The following is a 12947-nucleotide window of genomic DNA, read 5'->3' as shown; positions in this document are numbered from 1 at the left end:
AGAGAGCAGCAAATTATACACCTTGGACTTCAGAAAAGCAGACTTTGACTCCTTCAGGAACCTGATGGGCAGAATCCCCTGGTACTGTGAAGGGAAAAGGAGTCCAGGAAAACTGGCAGTATTTTAAGGAAGCCCTACTGAAGGCGCAGAAAGAAACTGTCCCAATGCGCAGCAAGAGAAGCAAATATGGTATGAGACCAGACTGGCTTAATGGGAAAATCCTTGGAAAACTTAGGCACAAAAAGGGAGCTTACCAAAAGTGGAAACTGGGACACATGTCTCAGGAGGGGTATAAACGTATAGCTTGAGAATGTAGGGCAGTTATCAGGAAGGTGAAAGCGTAACTGGAATTGCAACTCACAAGGAATGTGAAGGATAACAAGAAAAGTTTCTACAGGCATGTTACCAAGAAGAAGGTGATCAGAGAGGGTGTGGGGGCCCTACTGGATGAGGGAGGTAACCCAGTGACAGATGATGTAGGGAAAGCTGAAGTACTTAATGCTTTCTTTGCCTCTATCTTCACGGACAAAGACAGCTCCCAGACTAATGCGATAAGTGATGCATTGTGGGATGAAGGTGGACAGCCTTGGGTGGGGAAAGAACAGGTTCGGAGCTATCTAAAAAAGCTAAATGTATATAAATCAATGGGCCCGGACCTAATTCATCCTAGGGTTCTGAGGGAGTTGGCATACGTTGTTGACGAGCCCTTGGCCATTATCTTTGAAAAGTCGTGGAGATCGGGAGAGATCCCGGATGATTGGAAAAAGGCAAATGTAATGCCCATCTTCAAAAAAGGGAAGAAGGATGATCCAGGGAACTGTAGGCCGGTCAGTCTTACATCAGTCCCTGGAAAAATCATGGAGGGGCTCCTCAGGGAAGTCATTGTGAGGCACTTGGAAGAGGGGAGAGTGATCAGGAATAGTCAGCATGGATTCATGAAGGGCAAGTCATGCCTCACCAATCTGATTAGTTTCTATGATGAGATAACTGGCTCTGTGGATAGGGGAAAAATCAATGGATGTGATTTATCTTGACTTTAGCAAAGCTTTTGATACAGTCTCCCACATAATTCTTGTCGGCAAGTTAAAGGAATGTGGATTGGATAAATGGAGGGTAAGATAGATAGAAAGCTGGCTAGAAGGTCAGGCCCAGAGGGTAGTGATCAATGGCTCAATGTCGGGATGGCGGTCGGTTTCTAGTGGAGTGCCCCAGCGTTCGGTTCTGGGTCCTGTTCTGTTCAACATATTTATCAATGACCTGGATGAGAGATCGGATTGCACCCTCAGCAAGTTTGTGGATGACACTAAGCTAGGGGGAGAGGTAGATACGCTGGAGGGTAGGGACAGGCTCCAGACTGACTTAGACAAATTGGAAGATTGGGCTGCAAGAAATCTGATGATGTTCAATAAGGACAAGTGCAGAGTCCTGCATTTTGGCCAGAAGAATCCCAAGCATTGTTACAGGCTGGGGTCCGACTGGCTCGGTAGTAGTTTTGCAGAAAAGGACCTGAGAGTTGTAGTGGATGAGAAGCTGGACATGAGTCAACAGTGTGCCGTTGTAGCCAAGAAAGCTAATGGCATATTAGGTTGCATCAAGAGGACCGTTGCCAGTAGATCCAGAGAAGTGATTATTCCTCTTTATTCAGCTTTGGTGAGGCTGCATCTGGAGTACTGTGTCCAGTTCTGAGCCCCCAGTTATAGGAAGGATGTGGATATACTGGAGAGGGTCCAGCGGAGGGCGGCCAAAATAATTAGGGGGCTGGAGCATATAACTTATGAAGAAAGGTTGAGGGAATTGGGACTGTTTAGTCTGCAGAAGAGAAGACTGAGGAAAGACTTAATAACAGCCTTCAACTTACTGAAGGGAGTCTGCAAAGAGGCTGGAGATAGGCTGTTCACAGTGGTCACGGATGGCAGAACACGGAACAATGGTCTCAAGTTGCTGTTGGAAAGGTCCAGGTTGAGCATTAGGAAAAACTTTTTCACTGGGAGGGTGGTGAAGCATTGGAATGGTCTACTCAGGGAAGTAGTAGAGTCTCCATCCCTGGAGGTGTTTAAGTCTCAGCTTGACAAAGCCCTAGTGGGGCTGATCTGATGGGTTTGGCCCTGCTTAGAGCAGGGGGCTGGCTCAATGGCTTTTTAAGGTCTCCTCCAGCTCTATTATTCTATGATTATGTGAAATTGTACAAGTGTTCCTGTGAGATAGGTTGAGAGCTTGTGATTTATTAAGAAAATAAAAAGTATTTTAATAAATATTTTTGTGAGAAAGAGAAAATACATAAAAGTATGTGGAATTTGTAGGCAGGTTTGGGTGTATATATCAAAATTGGAGTCTTCTTACTTTGAGTATCTTCAGTAATGTCCTGCCTTCAACAGTAGATGGCCTCAAACCTTCAGATTTTAGAGGTTATCTACAAATGGAAGAATATAGCTTGGAACCTTTTTCACATTTTTCTGATGTGAGCAAAGAGGCTGAAAGTTTCTTTCCCTTCATGTGCACTCATCCCTCGCTATACGAGCACAATTGGCTCCCAACTTTCTGCTCATGGGCAAAAATTCATAAGAGGGACACTAAATTCCTATTAAAATACATGTAAAAGTCTCCGATTGGTTCCTAGTGCTCCTAACTTGGGAAAGGAGTGGCAGCAGGTGGCGCTGCTTTTGAAAGGTAAGTGAACCTTGGGTTGAGGAGGGTTAAAGGCTGGGGGTAGTTTGGGGCTGTGAGCAGGAAGGACGGTTAAAGTCTGTGGGGGATGAAGTTCAGGCTTCTGCAGATTGGGACTGTGAGGCCTGTGGGGGAGTCAGGCTGGGGGGTTGTTGTGGGGTACAGGTGGCAGGGGGATCTGGCTGCAGGGCTGGGAAGGGGGTCTGGCTGCCATGGTTTGGAGCCATTGGAGGGGGTCAGGCTGCAGGGCTGCAGGGGGGTATGGGCAGCAGGAGGGTCTGGCTACAGGTCCAGCAAGGGGATCTGGCTGACGCAGCTTGGGGGCTCAGGGCCGGTGTGGGGGGGATGGATCAGGCTGCGGGGCCACGGAGCTTTCAGGCTTCTCTGGTAGGGGTCACAGGGCTGGCAGGGGGGTCAGGCTGCGGGGCCGGCGGGGGCAGGGTCTGGCTGCAGCAGGTTGGGGCTGCAGGGCTGGCAGGGGTCAGACTACGGGGGTTGGAGCTGCAGGGACACAGGGAGGGGGTTACACTTGTATTAGTGGGGGGAAGTTCACCCTTTTAAACAACTACTTGTAAGTAAAGTACTCATTTAATGAGGGATGAGTGTACATAATTCATTTCTGCTTTGTGTTTTCCCCCCTTTTAATAAAAAGAAATGGTAAGTTTTCTCTTTTTCTCTAATTGTTGTTGGAAGACTCTTTGGATGACCAGTTTTTTGGTTTTTTGTGCCAGTACTTGCCAGTATTGAATATTGGCACTTCAGTAGCCCCAGCCATGGGATTGGCTGGGGGTGGGGAGGGGTCAGAAAGACGCTGTTCATGATTGTTGAAAGCTTTTTCAACCCTTAAATGAGGTGAAAATGCTGAATATTAAAATGAACTTTTCTCATACGTGCATTAGACAAGTGGATTTTCAGAAAAATGGAGTTTTAAAGAGTCTGAATAAAAACTTCTGCTTGCAGTTAATCAGAGATTTTTCACTTCCTTTTGTATTTGTGAAGTAGTGAAAATATTTCTCATCATATATAATCTTCTAGGACACACAATATGATAATTTTAAATATCAAAACCAAAGAGAATTCTGTTTCGTTTCCTACCACAAAAGTTTTTCTCCAGGACATAAAAAAAAAAATATTTCACGGCTTCTTTATACACAGTAGTGAAGTGCAAAAGAGCACAGATGATTTTTTTCCCTTTGAAGCGCAGTTGGAAACACTGTCATGTTTCATGAAAGTAAAGGCTACAGATCTGGCTATTGTACTTGTAGAAGTATAATGAAAGCGGGAAAATAAACAGTATGTCAGTGTTCCTAACAGCATGAAGGTTTTCTTGTGCAAAAGCTAAATAGAGTCCCCTACTTGACTTATACACTTATGCAGATTAATACAATGGCCTAGTGAGTAAACAAACATGTTAAATGCTTCTGTGTACATTAAACAGCATTTCAGTAGTATCTGTGACAGCAGACAAAATCTAGTTTCTTTAACCAGTTAAAGAAAGCCCCAAGAAATAGCTTTACATTAAAACTAAAAAGCAGTCCAGTAGCACTTTAAAGACTAACAAAATAATTTATTAGGTGATGCGCTTTCATGGGACATCTGAAGAAGTCGGTCTGTCCCATGAAAGCTCATCACCTAATACATTATTTTGTTAGTCTTTAAAGTGCTACTGGACTGCTTTTTTGTTTTGATAGTATATAGACTAGCATGGCTATTTCTCTGTTACTACTTTACATTAAACTGGATCTTAAATCTCATCCCCGGCTCAAAAAAAAAAAACCCCCATTAAATGCCATTTTCCCCCTCGCTAAGACTAAATTACATTGTTCAAGAATTTTACTTAAATAGGGCCACAGCAGCCCTTCCTTTGGGGGAAATCCCACAGGAGTGGCATCATCAAGTAATGAGAATCTCAGCAAGATTTCCTTCACTGTTTTTTCCCAAAAGTTTCCACGGAGACTTAAGCAAATGACTAAATGAGTTTCCCACCTGTGCTACACAGAGAAAAACCTCAGGGTTCTGCCCCTTACACTCCATGGAACTGCAGCAGTCGTGGGCTGCCATACTGTCTGTGTGGAACCACTGCACAGTCCTCTTTCCCTTCCATTCTGGTTTCTAGGCAATGTGGTGGGACTGGCGAATTGCCACCAAGGCTTCCTCCATCAGATGCTGATAATTTCACTGAATTGCCTAATACTTGCAGTCATGCAAACCCAAAAGATGTCAGCCTGCTTGGTTCCAAGCAGTCTCCCATGGCAACATTCTGGAGCTAGGATCATTCCAACATTCCAGTATTAGCATTTTTCCCCAAAGAACCTAAAGTCTTCCCTGAAGCTGGATCCATGTGATTATTCATAATTCCATGTTAAGGCCGTGTCCACTCTCTAACTGTTCATGTTTTACAGATCCAGTGTTCTTCTGCTTGAAATTACTTTTGAGAGGAGATATTTCATGTGTGTTCCTTTAGTTTTTCACAATTTAAATTTTATCATGATAGCTCAAGAGATGACATTGTTCCTTACATTTTTTTCAGCTTTTGGGGGAGGAAAAGCAGGCCTGTTAAAACCTCTACATTACTAAAAATCACACTCCATCAGGACTATTATGATCCAGAGACATATTGGTTTAATTCTGATCTCTGTTTCCAGAGCTGCCTGAAAGGATCCTCATTAAAACAGCACCACAACAAGAAGCACCGTCAGAACAGAAATGAACAACTGGGGGGCAAATAACAGCTCTACCAACAGCAGTGGAACGGATCTCACTATTGGCTTTACCTCTTCTGCAGTAGCTGTCTTTTTATTTGGAACAAACTTTGTACCTGTTAAGAAATTCAATACTGGGGATGGTAAACAATTTCTGATTTTTAGTAGTTTTATTACTTTCAAGAACAATGTATAAGCTTTACACAAGAGCAGTAAGAATATGGAATCTGGTGGTTCCTGAAACTTCTCAGCTGGATCAGAATTAGCCTAAGCACAGCCTAAAACTGTAGAGAGAGGTGCAGGAAGAACAGTAGTTGTTCTTCAGAACAACACAACACATTAGTAAAATCAATCATAAATGCTTCAGGAAGCAGGAAAATTTTGAGAAAGCTTTGTTGTATCTTGCCAGCAGGGCCGACAGCCACCTCAGGCCCTGGGGCAAGGTGGGAGGAGAGCCCAACCCTATGCCTGCAGAAGGGAGCCAAGGGTGGAAGGGATAGGACCTAGAGTAATCAGGCCTTTGCACCAATGCTTTAACTACAGCACTGGCCCCCCTCACACACAGCTGCATGGAGAAGCAGAGCAGTGGTGCCTCAGCATTTCAAAGGGGCCCAGGGCAACTTTTCCCTTTGGCCCTCATTGGGTGGGCCTGTATCTTGCCATCCACATAGAAGTGAGAGAGTGTGCCGGGGGTTGGAGGGGGCTGCAAAATGGAAAAGCAAAAAGAGAAGTGCCTTTCAATCCCTCAGTTTGCAGAGTCTCAAATACATGCTGAAGTATGTACTAGTTACCCTTAATGGTTGGTGATGTATTAAATGTTGCCGCCCTTTGAATAACATTATTGTAGATAGCATACAAACAATCAAAAATGGAGCTTGCAAGCATCTGTCTTGGCAATCCCTTTACTTTCCTACTTACAATTTATCATATTGCCAGTGCATTACACTTGTTTCACATTGAGGTCATGTACCAATGTACATGTGAAAGCATATTATTGTTCATGATCTCAAAAGATTTATCACGTTACTTTCTATATCTGCATTACAGGATGGCTCCTAGCCTCTGACTTCTCCTCTTTACATGCCAATTTAGCACTGCTAAGGGGACAAAAAGGTGGTTTAAATATTCAACTAAGAATTACCCTTGCCTAAAGGAATTTCTGGGTAGGGGTGTAAACAACAAATACGTCATCCTCCTAGTACAGGATCTGCTGAGAGAGAAGGGAAGTTTGGCCAGAGTGTACAGCACTCTGGCTGTCCTGTGTTGCTGAAACAGCTCCAGGACTATGTCACGCAGTGCAAATTACTTAGAAACTATTCTAACATGTTAATGTTGAGTGTGGAATGGAGGGGAAGTAATTTAACTCTGTTCTCTTCAAGAGCCAAACAGAGCTCATGTGCACCTGAGGACACTCCAAGTTCAGAAGGGGGCAGGCAGGCCAAGAGGCCTTAAAAATACTTTGCCTCTATAGGCTTCCGCTTAAAAGCTTCCTAAAGACACAGATTCCCTGATCCTGCGAGGTGGCTGCTGCCACCCAAGTGAGAAAACCCCTCTTTAGAATCCAAGAAGACACACTAGGAATGTCTCCCAGTGGGGTAACCCTAAACTCTTAACTCTCCCTTAGGAGAGAGCTTGAAATCAAAGAGGAAACAATTAAACTCTAATCTCTAATAACTGATATTTCAGTGTTAGCCATGCATATGCACAGACCCTTCACTATGAGAAAGGAATCAAATCATCACCAAAAAAGTTATTTATTAACAATACAAAAGATGATTTATTAACAATGCAAAAGAAATACGTGATAAAGCATACTTGATTGCTAGGTGTTACAAGGCAACTAAAAAAAAGGGTAGATTAAAGAACAGAGAATTACTACCTGGGATTCAGTTTAAAAGTTACCATGTATTGGGGGAGTAATATCAGCCAGCCTGAGAAGTTCTGCACCAAACTCAAAATAAAAATATAACCTGACCACTTCTAACTAAACATTTCCTTTCTACTTACGCATCTGTATGGCCAGATTTCCTTGAGGCCTGGATTTACTGAATCTGCCAAACCAGGCTTAAACCATCTCAGTGTCTCTACCATCCATCCACACAAAAGAAGGAATCTCTCCAGTTAGCAGGTGTATAGAATCTGCAAGAACCCAGAAATAAATGACTAGTTTGTTGCTAACATCTTGCCCCAAAATATAACCTTTTCAAAAGATTGTAACCATTACTTTGTCTGTTTCCCCCCTAGGAATGTTCTTTCAGTGGATTCTCTGTGCTGCAATATGGATAGTATCATTGGTGGTGAACCTTATTCAGAATTGCCCTAGGTTTTGGCCTCTTGCTATGGTTGGTGGTTGTTTATGGGCTACAGGTAATGAGGAAGAGACCCTCTTTTTTCAGAGATACAATACTGCTAATTCCTTAGAGGAAACAGAGATATTTACATTGAAATGTTTGACATGCTTGGGGGATCTTAGGTGAATCTTTATGATTAGCTCTGCTACACCTCTGCTATTATTGTATGTTTTAATTTGACGATGGTATTGTACAGTTTTATGGTTGACAGTGAACTTCTGCAGTCTTGTTTGACCACTGAAATGATACAGGTACTAATTAATATCCATGTTTTGCAAGAGCTGAGGAAATAGAAGATGCTAAAGTTACTTAAGCCATATGGTAACGTAGGCTGAATGCTTACATTCCAAACGGCTAAAAGAAATCTATTGTCCGTGTTTTTCAAAATGCAAAAGTTAAGCTTATAAATAAATGACCTGATTTTCAAGAGTGCTGATGCCAGCAGGAATTGTTGAATAATAAGCATTGTGGATGTCCTAAGTGTGTCCTCAGATTCGAGTGATATGAATTAAACCTTAAGAAAAGAAAGACATTAAAGTAATAGACACTCTAAGCTGTAACCCAGGGAGAATTTTTTAATAGGAAGTTTCACTTCACAGACAGATTTTTCTCCTCAGGGACAGAAATGTCTCTCAATTGCCTTGGTGTGTCCTCATGCCATTGGTGGAACAAAAACACCTCAGGTTATATGAATTAACCTGGTATAATTTCATATAGTGCCCCCCTTAGAGTTCAAACTTGAATCAGTGAAAATGCAGAAAAAAACCAATTTAACTGATTTTAATGATAGGGAAACAGTTTGCCAAATACAGACATTTTCAGATTAATAAGTGTATGGGAAAGTATAAAAATTCAAGAATAATGGTCTCTTCCTAGTTCAGAAACAGGACTATAGCACAGCTAGACACAAAAGACATTCTCTGTTTCAGAGAGATTTAGGACCAGAGTACCAGGGATTCTTGTGGGTTTGAGGTGCATTAAAGACCTTACTCGCAATGCCTTCAGCCTCTTCATTTGTAAGGACCAAATTCACACCTAGAAGAGCTTTCAAAATTGTGCATGATGAATGGAAGAAAGTTCTTGGTAAATATGTAACATCATCAATGTGTACTACATATTGAAAGTAGTGCAGTTCAAAAGATCTGATTGTATAAAACACTTCAAAATTCAAAGTGCAAATATGAGCTCTCTATTTTAAAACCAAAATATTTTGGTATTAGAATAATTTTGCTTTTATGTTTTTTCATATTGCAGGTAACATTACAGTTGTCCCAATTGTTAAAACCATTGGTTTAGGTCTTGGACTCTTAATCTGGGCTTCTTTTAATTTGCTCACTGGCTGGGCAAGCTCAAGGTAACTGCATTTAAACTTTAAACTGTACTTCCTCAATGCTGTTATTCCTTAATTAATGGCTAATGAAAACACTTGTGACGAATACAGAAGATGTATCAAATAGAAAATTTTTCTTCCAATATTAGGTTAATTGTAATGCATTCTGCTTCATTATTTGTAATATTCCCAATAAGAAGAATATGCTTACTGGATCTTCTTTACAAAAGAGCCTAGATGCTCTCTTATCTGGTTAAACAAAATTATATAGCATGTTACTTGCTGTTTATATTTTCAATATTTTCTTTATCATAATTGTGTATGGTTAAATTAATTTCTTTCGCCCAGGCACTTACATGCCTTTTGGGAAAACTAGACACAAATCCACTTCTGGTAATCCTGACTTCCGTGTAACTACTTGCATTAGTAAGGATTTCCAAGACTGGGCTCTAATTTAAAATTTATAAATACATTGTAAATGAAATCAGATGAAACTGTGGATAAATATTCCAGGTTCGGCTGGTTTGGAATTGACCCAGAAGAGGTATCAAAACCCGTCTTAAATTATATCGGAGCTGGACTTTCAGTGTTAAGGTAAATGTTCTTCCTAACAATGAATGAACAACTTCTTTGATTTAAAAGATCATAGATTTCTTAACTGATGTGTTGATTTAATAGGAGAGGATGTATTCAGATCAAATACATTTTGCAAAAGTGGTACATGTATGATGGAAGCCCTTGATTCCATGTCATTAAAAAAAACCCTGCCAGTCTTGATTGCATATGTTTATCTGTTCAAATCTGGAAGCTAAATATGTTGATAATTACTACAGTTTAAACCTTAGTGTCCTACACACTTATCAATCGCAGAGCTAAATTTCTGAAGAAGGACCTAACCTGTTCAGATGACTAACTGAAAAACATGGAGAACTTAAAATAAATAGAGTACTGCTTGAAAAAAATGGGACTTACAATTCTGTTTCCACTCTATATCCCAGGCCAAACTAAAAGGAGTATGTTGTTGAGCTGGTCACACAGGGACTATGAATAAAAAGTATCTTAAAAATATTCTTATTTTGAACAATTTAGTTATTTTCTAGACATTCTGATTCTAGTAAATGTAGTATGCTTTTGCTTTTTCAGAAAGAGGGTCTCATTCATTTTCTCCTCCCCCAACCCTTCATGCCAATAATGCTGTGTATAGCATTTCCTTAGGCTATCCCAGTGTACATCTGCTATAATGGAATTCTAGGCTATGATAACTATCTTCAGAAAAATAATGCAATGATATATCAGAACAATGACATTTCCATCTTATTATTATGACAAGAGATAACTATAAGGACTGTACTAAATACTTAAAAGAAGATTTGATTAGGTTATATATTTGTGTTTAATTAATAAGATTAATTATGCTAAATAAGAGTTCATTTCAAGATATACTGAAGTGTGACATTATCAAACAAAGGATGGAAAATAGGAACAAAATGAAAATGAGGCTTATGTCTTCAACTAATTGTTTTTATCATGGAATATTCAATGTTGTGACCTAATGAATGGGTGTTTGGTACTTTTTCATATATATTTCTCTTCACAGCACTATCATATTTCTTTTTGTCAAAAGTGAAGTTCAAAGTTCTTCAGTTCCATTAGAAGCCCGCCCATTACTGAATGACAGTGTGAGTACTCTGTGGTTTTACATCACTGCAAATATGCCATGTGCCCCACAAAATAAAAGCAATTACTTGATGTTCCTAAGTCTGTCAACATTCATTGCCAAACAGAGATGCCCATTAATGCACACTACAATTTATGGGTCTTCTAAGATTAACAACATATAGCAGCAGAAACACCTTTTTACAACAGCCTTACTCGCTTGGCATGTTGTATAGGTCCACAAGTCCTTTTGCATTATGACACGGGTTTTATAAATGACCAGAATATTGCTCCATGTCAAAGACAAGGGGAATCACTTTAATTACAGGAGTATTAGATAAAAGCAAGCAAACAGTGAAGCTGGACAGCCAGATTCCTTGCTCCACTGCCGAGTAGGGTGGCTAATGGGAGGTATGTGTGATTCCCTGTTTCTTGACACTTGCCTTGGTGTAGATTAGAGACTTGAGGCTAGTACCTGACGGCTATTGTCTTATAGGAGGCATGAACCAGGCAAGGATAATTTGAGCACAGCACACTCCTGTCAATCACTGTCTTCTCCTCCCTATGTTAACTGAAGTGGGGACAAGAAGGTGGGAAACTCAGGAGCAAATTATGCATACAGGGCTCCTACAGCTAAAAGAAATCTTCATCAGGGATTTGTGGATGAAGCAAAGGAAGCAGAGAATAACATGGAATCAGCTTGTGTTAGAGAGGGATTCAGCATGTGCATGGGAAGATGGAAACAAAAAGAAGTGGTATACACATGAAATGGTACTAGGGAGGGCAAAGGACCCACATGGTCAGCAACACAGGGAACAAACAAAATTCTGGCTTGCAGCATCCAATAAATTTAAGGGAAAACTTGATTCAGGACCAAATTTGTAAGTGGATTCTCTCTCTGACAATGCATAGAGCCAAGTCCCAGAATCTGACTCCACTGAAGCATTTGATATCTTTTTGGCTGGGGCCTATCGTTAATCATATTTCTTGTGACTTTCATTCAGAAGATTTTCCTCCTGATATATGAGTGTCCTATTTTATATAAAATGTGCTCTTTTTTGATGTTTTCCAAAACATTTGACACTAAATTGTAACTAATGTCAACAGTCAGTCAACAATTTTGAAAACACCTATTCAGATGCTTCATGGATAGACCATCTTTCTCCATTACAAAAAAGAGTAATGTAAGTAGTTACTATTTCTTTTCTTCGTTCTGGCTAGTTGGCCAGGGTTTCTTGAAGTTGCTACAAAATAGTAAAATAACTTCTGTGCCATGTGCATTCTGTGTATGAAGACACTGTCGCAATGTAATACACCAATGACACATTTTATAAATATTAGTACTATAGTGAAGAGATATAAAAGCAAAACAACTTAAGAGCTCTTTATCCATTTAATAAGTTTATCCTTCTCATTCTTCAGTATGCTATTGGTTTATGTGTCTGAGACTTGTATCTGCTTGTTTTTTGCTCTTTAGTGGTTACCATGGTTCTAAATGTTCACAGCTACCAACACATCTCAGTAAAATTCATAGACTCATAGGACTGGAAGGGACCTCGAGAGATCACCTAGTCCAGTCCCCTGCATTCATAGCAGGATCAAGCATCATCTTGACCAGAGGTGGGCAATAAGCCAGAGGTGGTTTGCCGGGATTAGCCCCTGGTGGACCATTGGTGCTTTATTTACTTGTTCCTTCACAGGGATCGCTGCTTGCAGGTCCTATTGCCTATGGATTGTCATTACCAGCCAATAGGAGCTGTGAGAAGTGGCACAGACTGGAACACCACTTCCCACAGCTCCCATTGTCCGAAGAACGGGGTCCATGGCCAAAGGGAGCTTCAAGCAGCTGTATGTGCAGAGGTGCAAGTAAATAAAGCACCAATGGCCAACCCTGGCAAACCCCCTCTGGCCCATGGGCCTCTGACTGTTTACCCTGTTTAGACACACACAGGTGTGTGTCTAAACTGTTCTTAAAACTCTCCAAGTTATTCCAGTGCTTCACCACCCTGATAGTTAGAAAGGATTTTTTGCTAACCTCCAACCTAAATTACCCCTGCTGCAAATTACTTGTTGTGTCTTTTCATTAACCTTGACTGTGCGCTCGTTAGGGCAGGGACTGTCTCTTTGTTACATGCTTGTACAGCACCTAGCTCAGTGGGGCCCTAAACAAATGTAATACAAAAATAATGTGACAGAAAGTATAATTTCCATATCATTACTAGCAACCTGCATATGCAGCATGAT

General features: G+C 40.8%; 1 protein-coding gene across 3 annotated transcripts in view; it reads left to right on the top strand.

The window, feature by feature from the left end:
* TMEM144 (transmembrane protein 144) overlaps positions 1 to 12947 on the top strand; it is a 35925-nt gene that overhangs the window by 9468 nt on the left and 13510 nt on the right. For 2 of the 3 annotated variants that reach the window (XM_074993127.1, XM_074993128.1), the window contains exons 2-7: positions 5310 to 5509; positions 7611 to 7733; positions 8972 to 9071; positions 9561 to 9641; positions 10645 to 10726; positions 11811 to 11887. In XM_074993127.1, the coding sequence (XP_074849228.1) occupies positions 5371 to 5509; positions 7611 to 7733; positions 8972 to 9071; positions 9561 to 9641; positions 10645 to 10726; positions 11811 to 11887 (602 nt within the window). In that variant the 5' untranslated portion in view covers positions 5310 to 5370. Of the gene's footprint in view, positions 1 to 5309; positions 5510 to 7610; positions 7734 to 8971; positions 9072 to 9560; positions 9642 to 10644; positions 10727 to 11810; positions 11888 to 12947 lie in introns of those variants that run through there. The other variant, XM_074993129.1, reaches the window with a different exon arrangement.

Source organism: Carettochelys insculpta, chromosome 4 (genome assembly GCF_033958435.1).
Source record: "Carettochelys insculpta isolate YL-2023 chromosome 4, ASM3395843v1, whole genome shotgun sequence".
Lineage (NCBI taxonomy): Eukaryota > Metazoa > Chordata > Testudines > Carettochelyidae > Carettochelys > Carettochelys insculpta.
The sequence above is the reverse complement of the archived record's forward strand: the minus strand, read 5'-3'. Positions and strand labels throughout refer to the sequence as shown.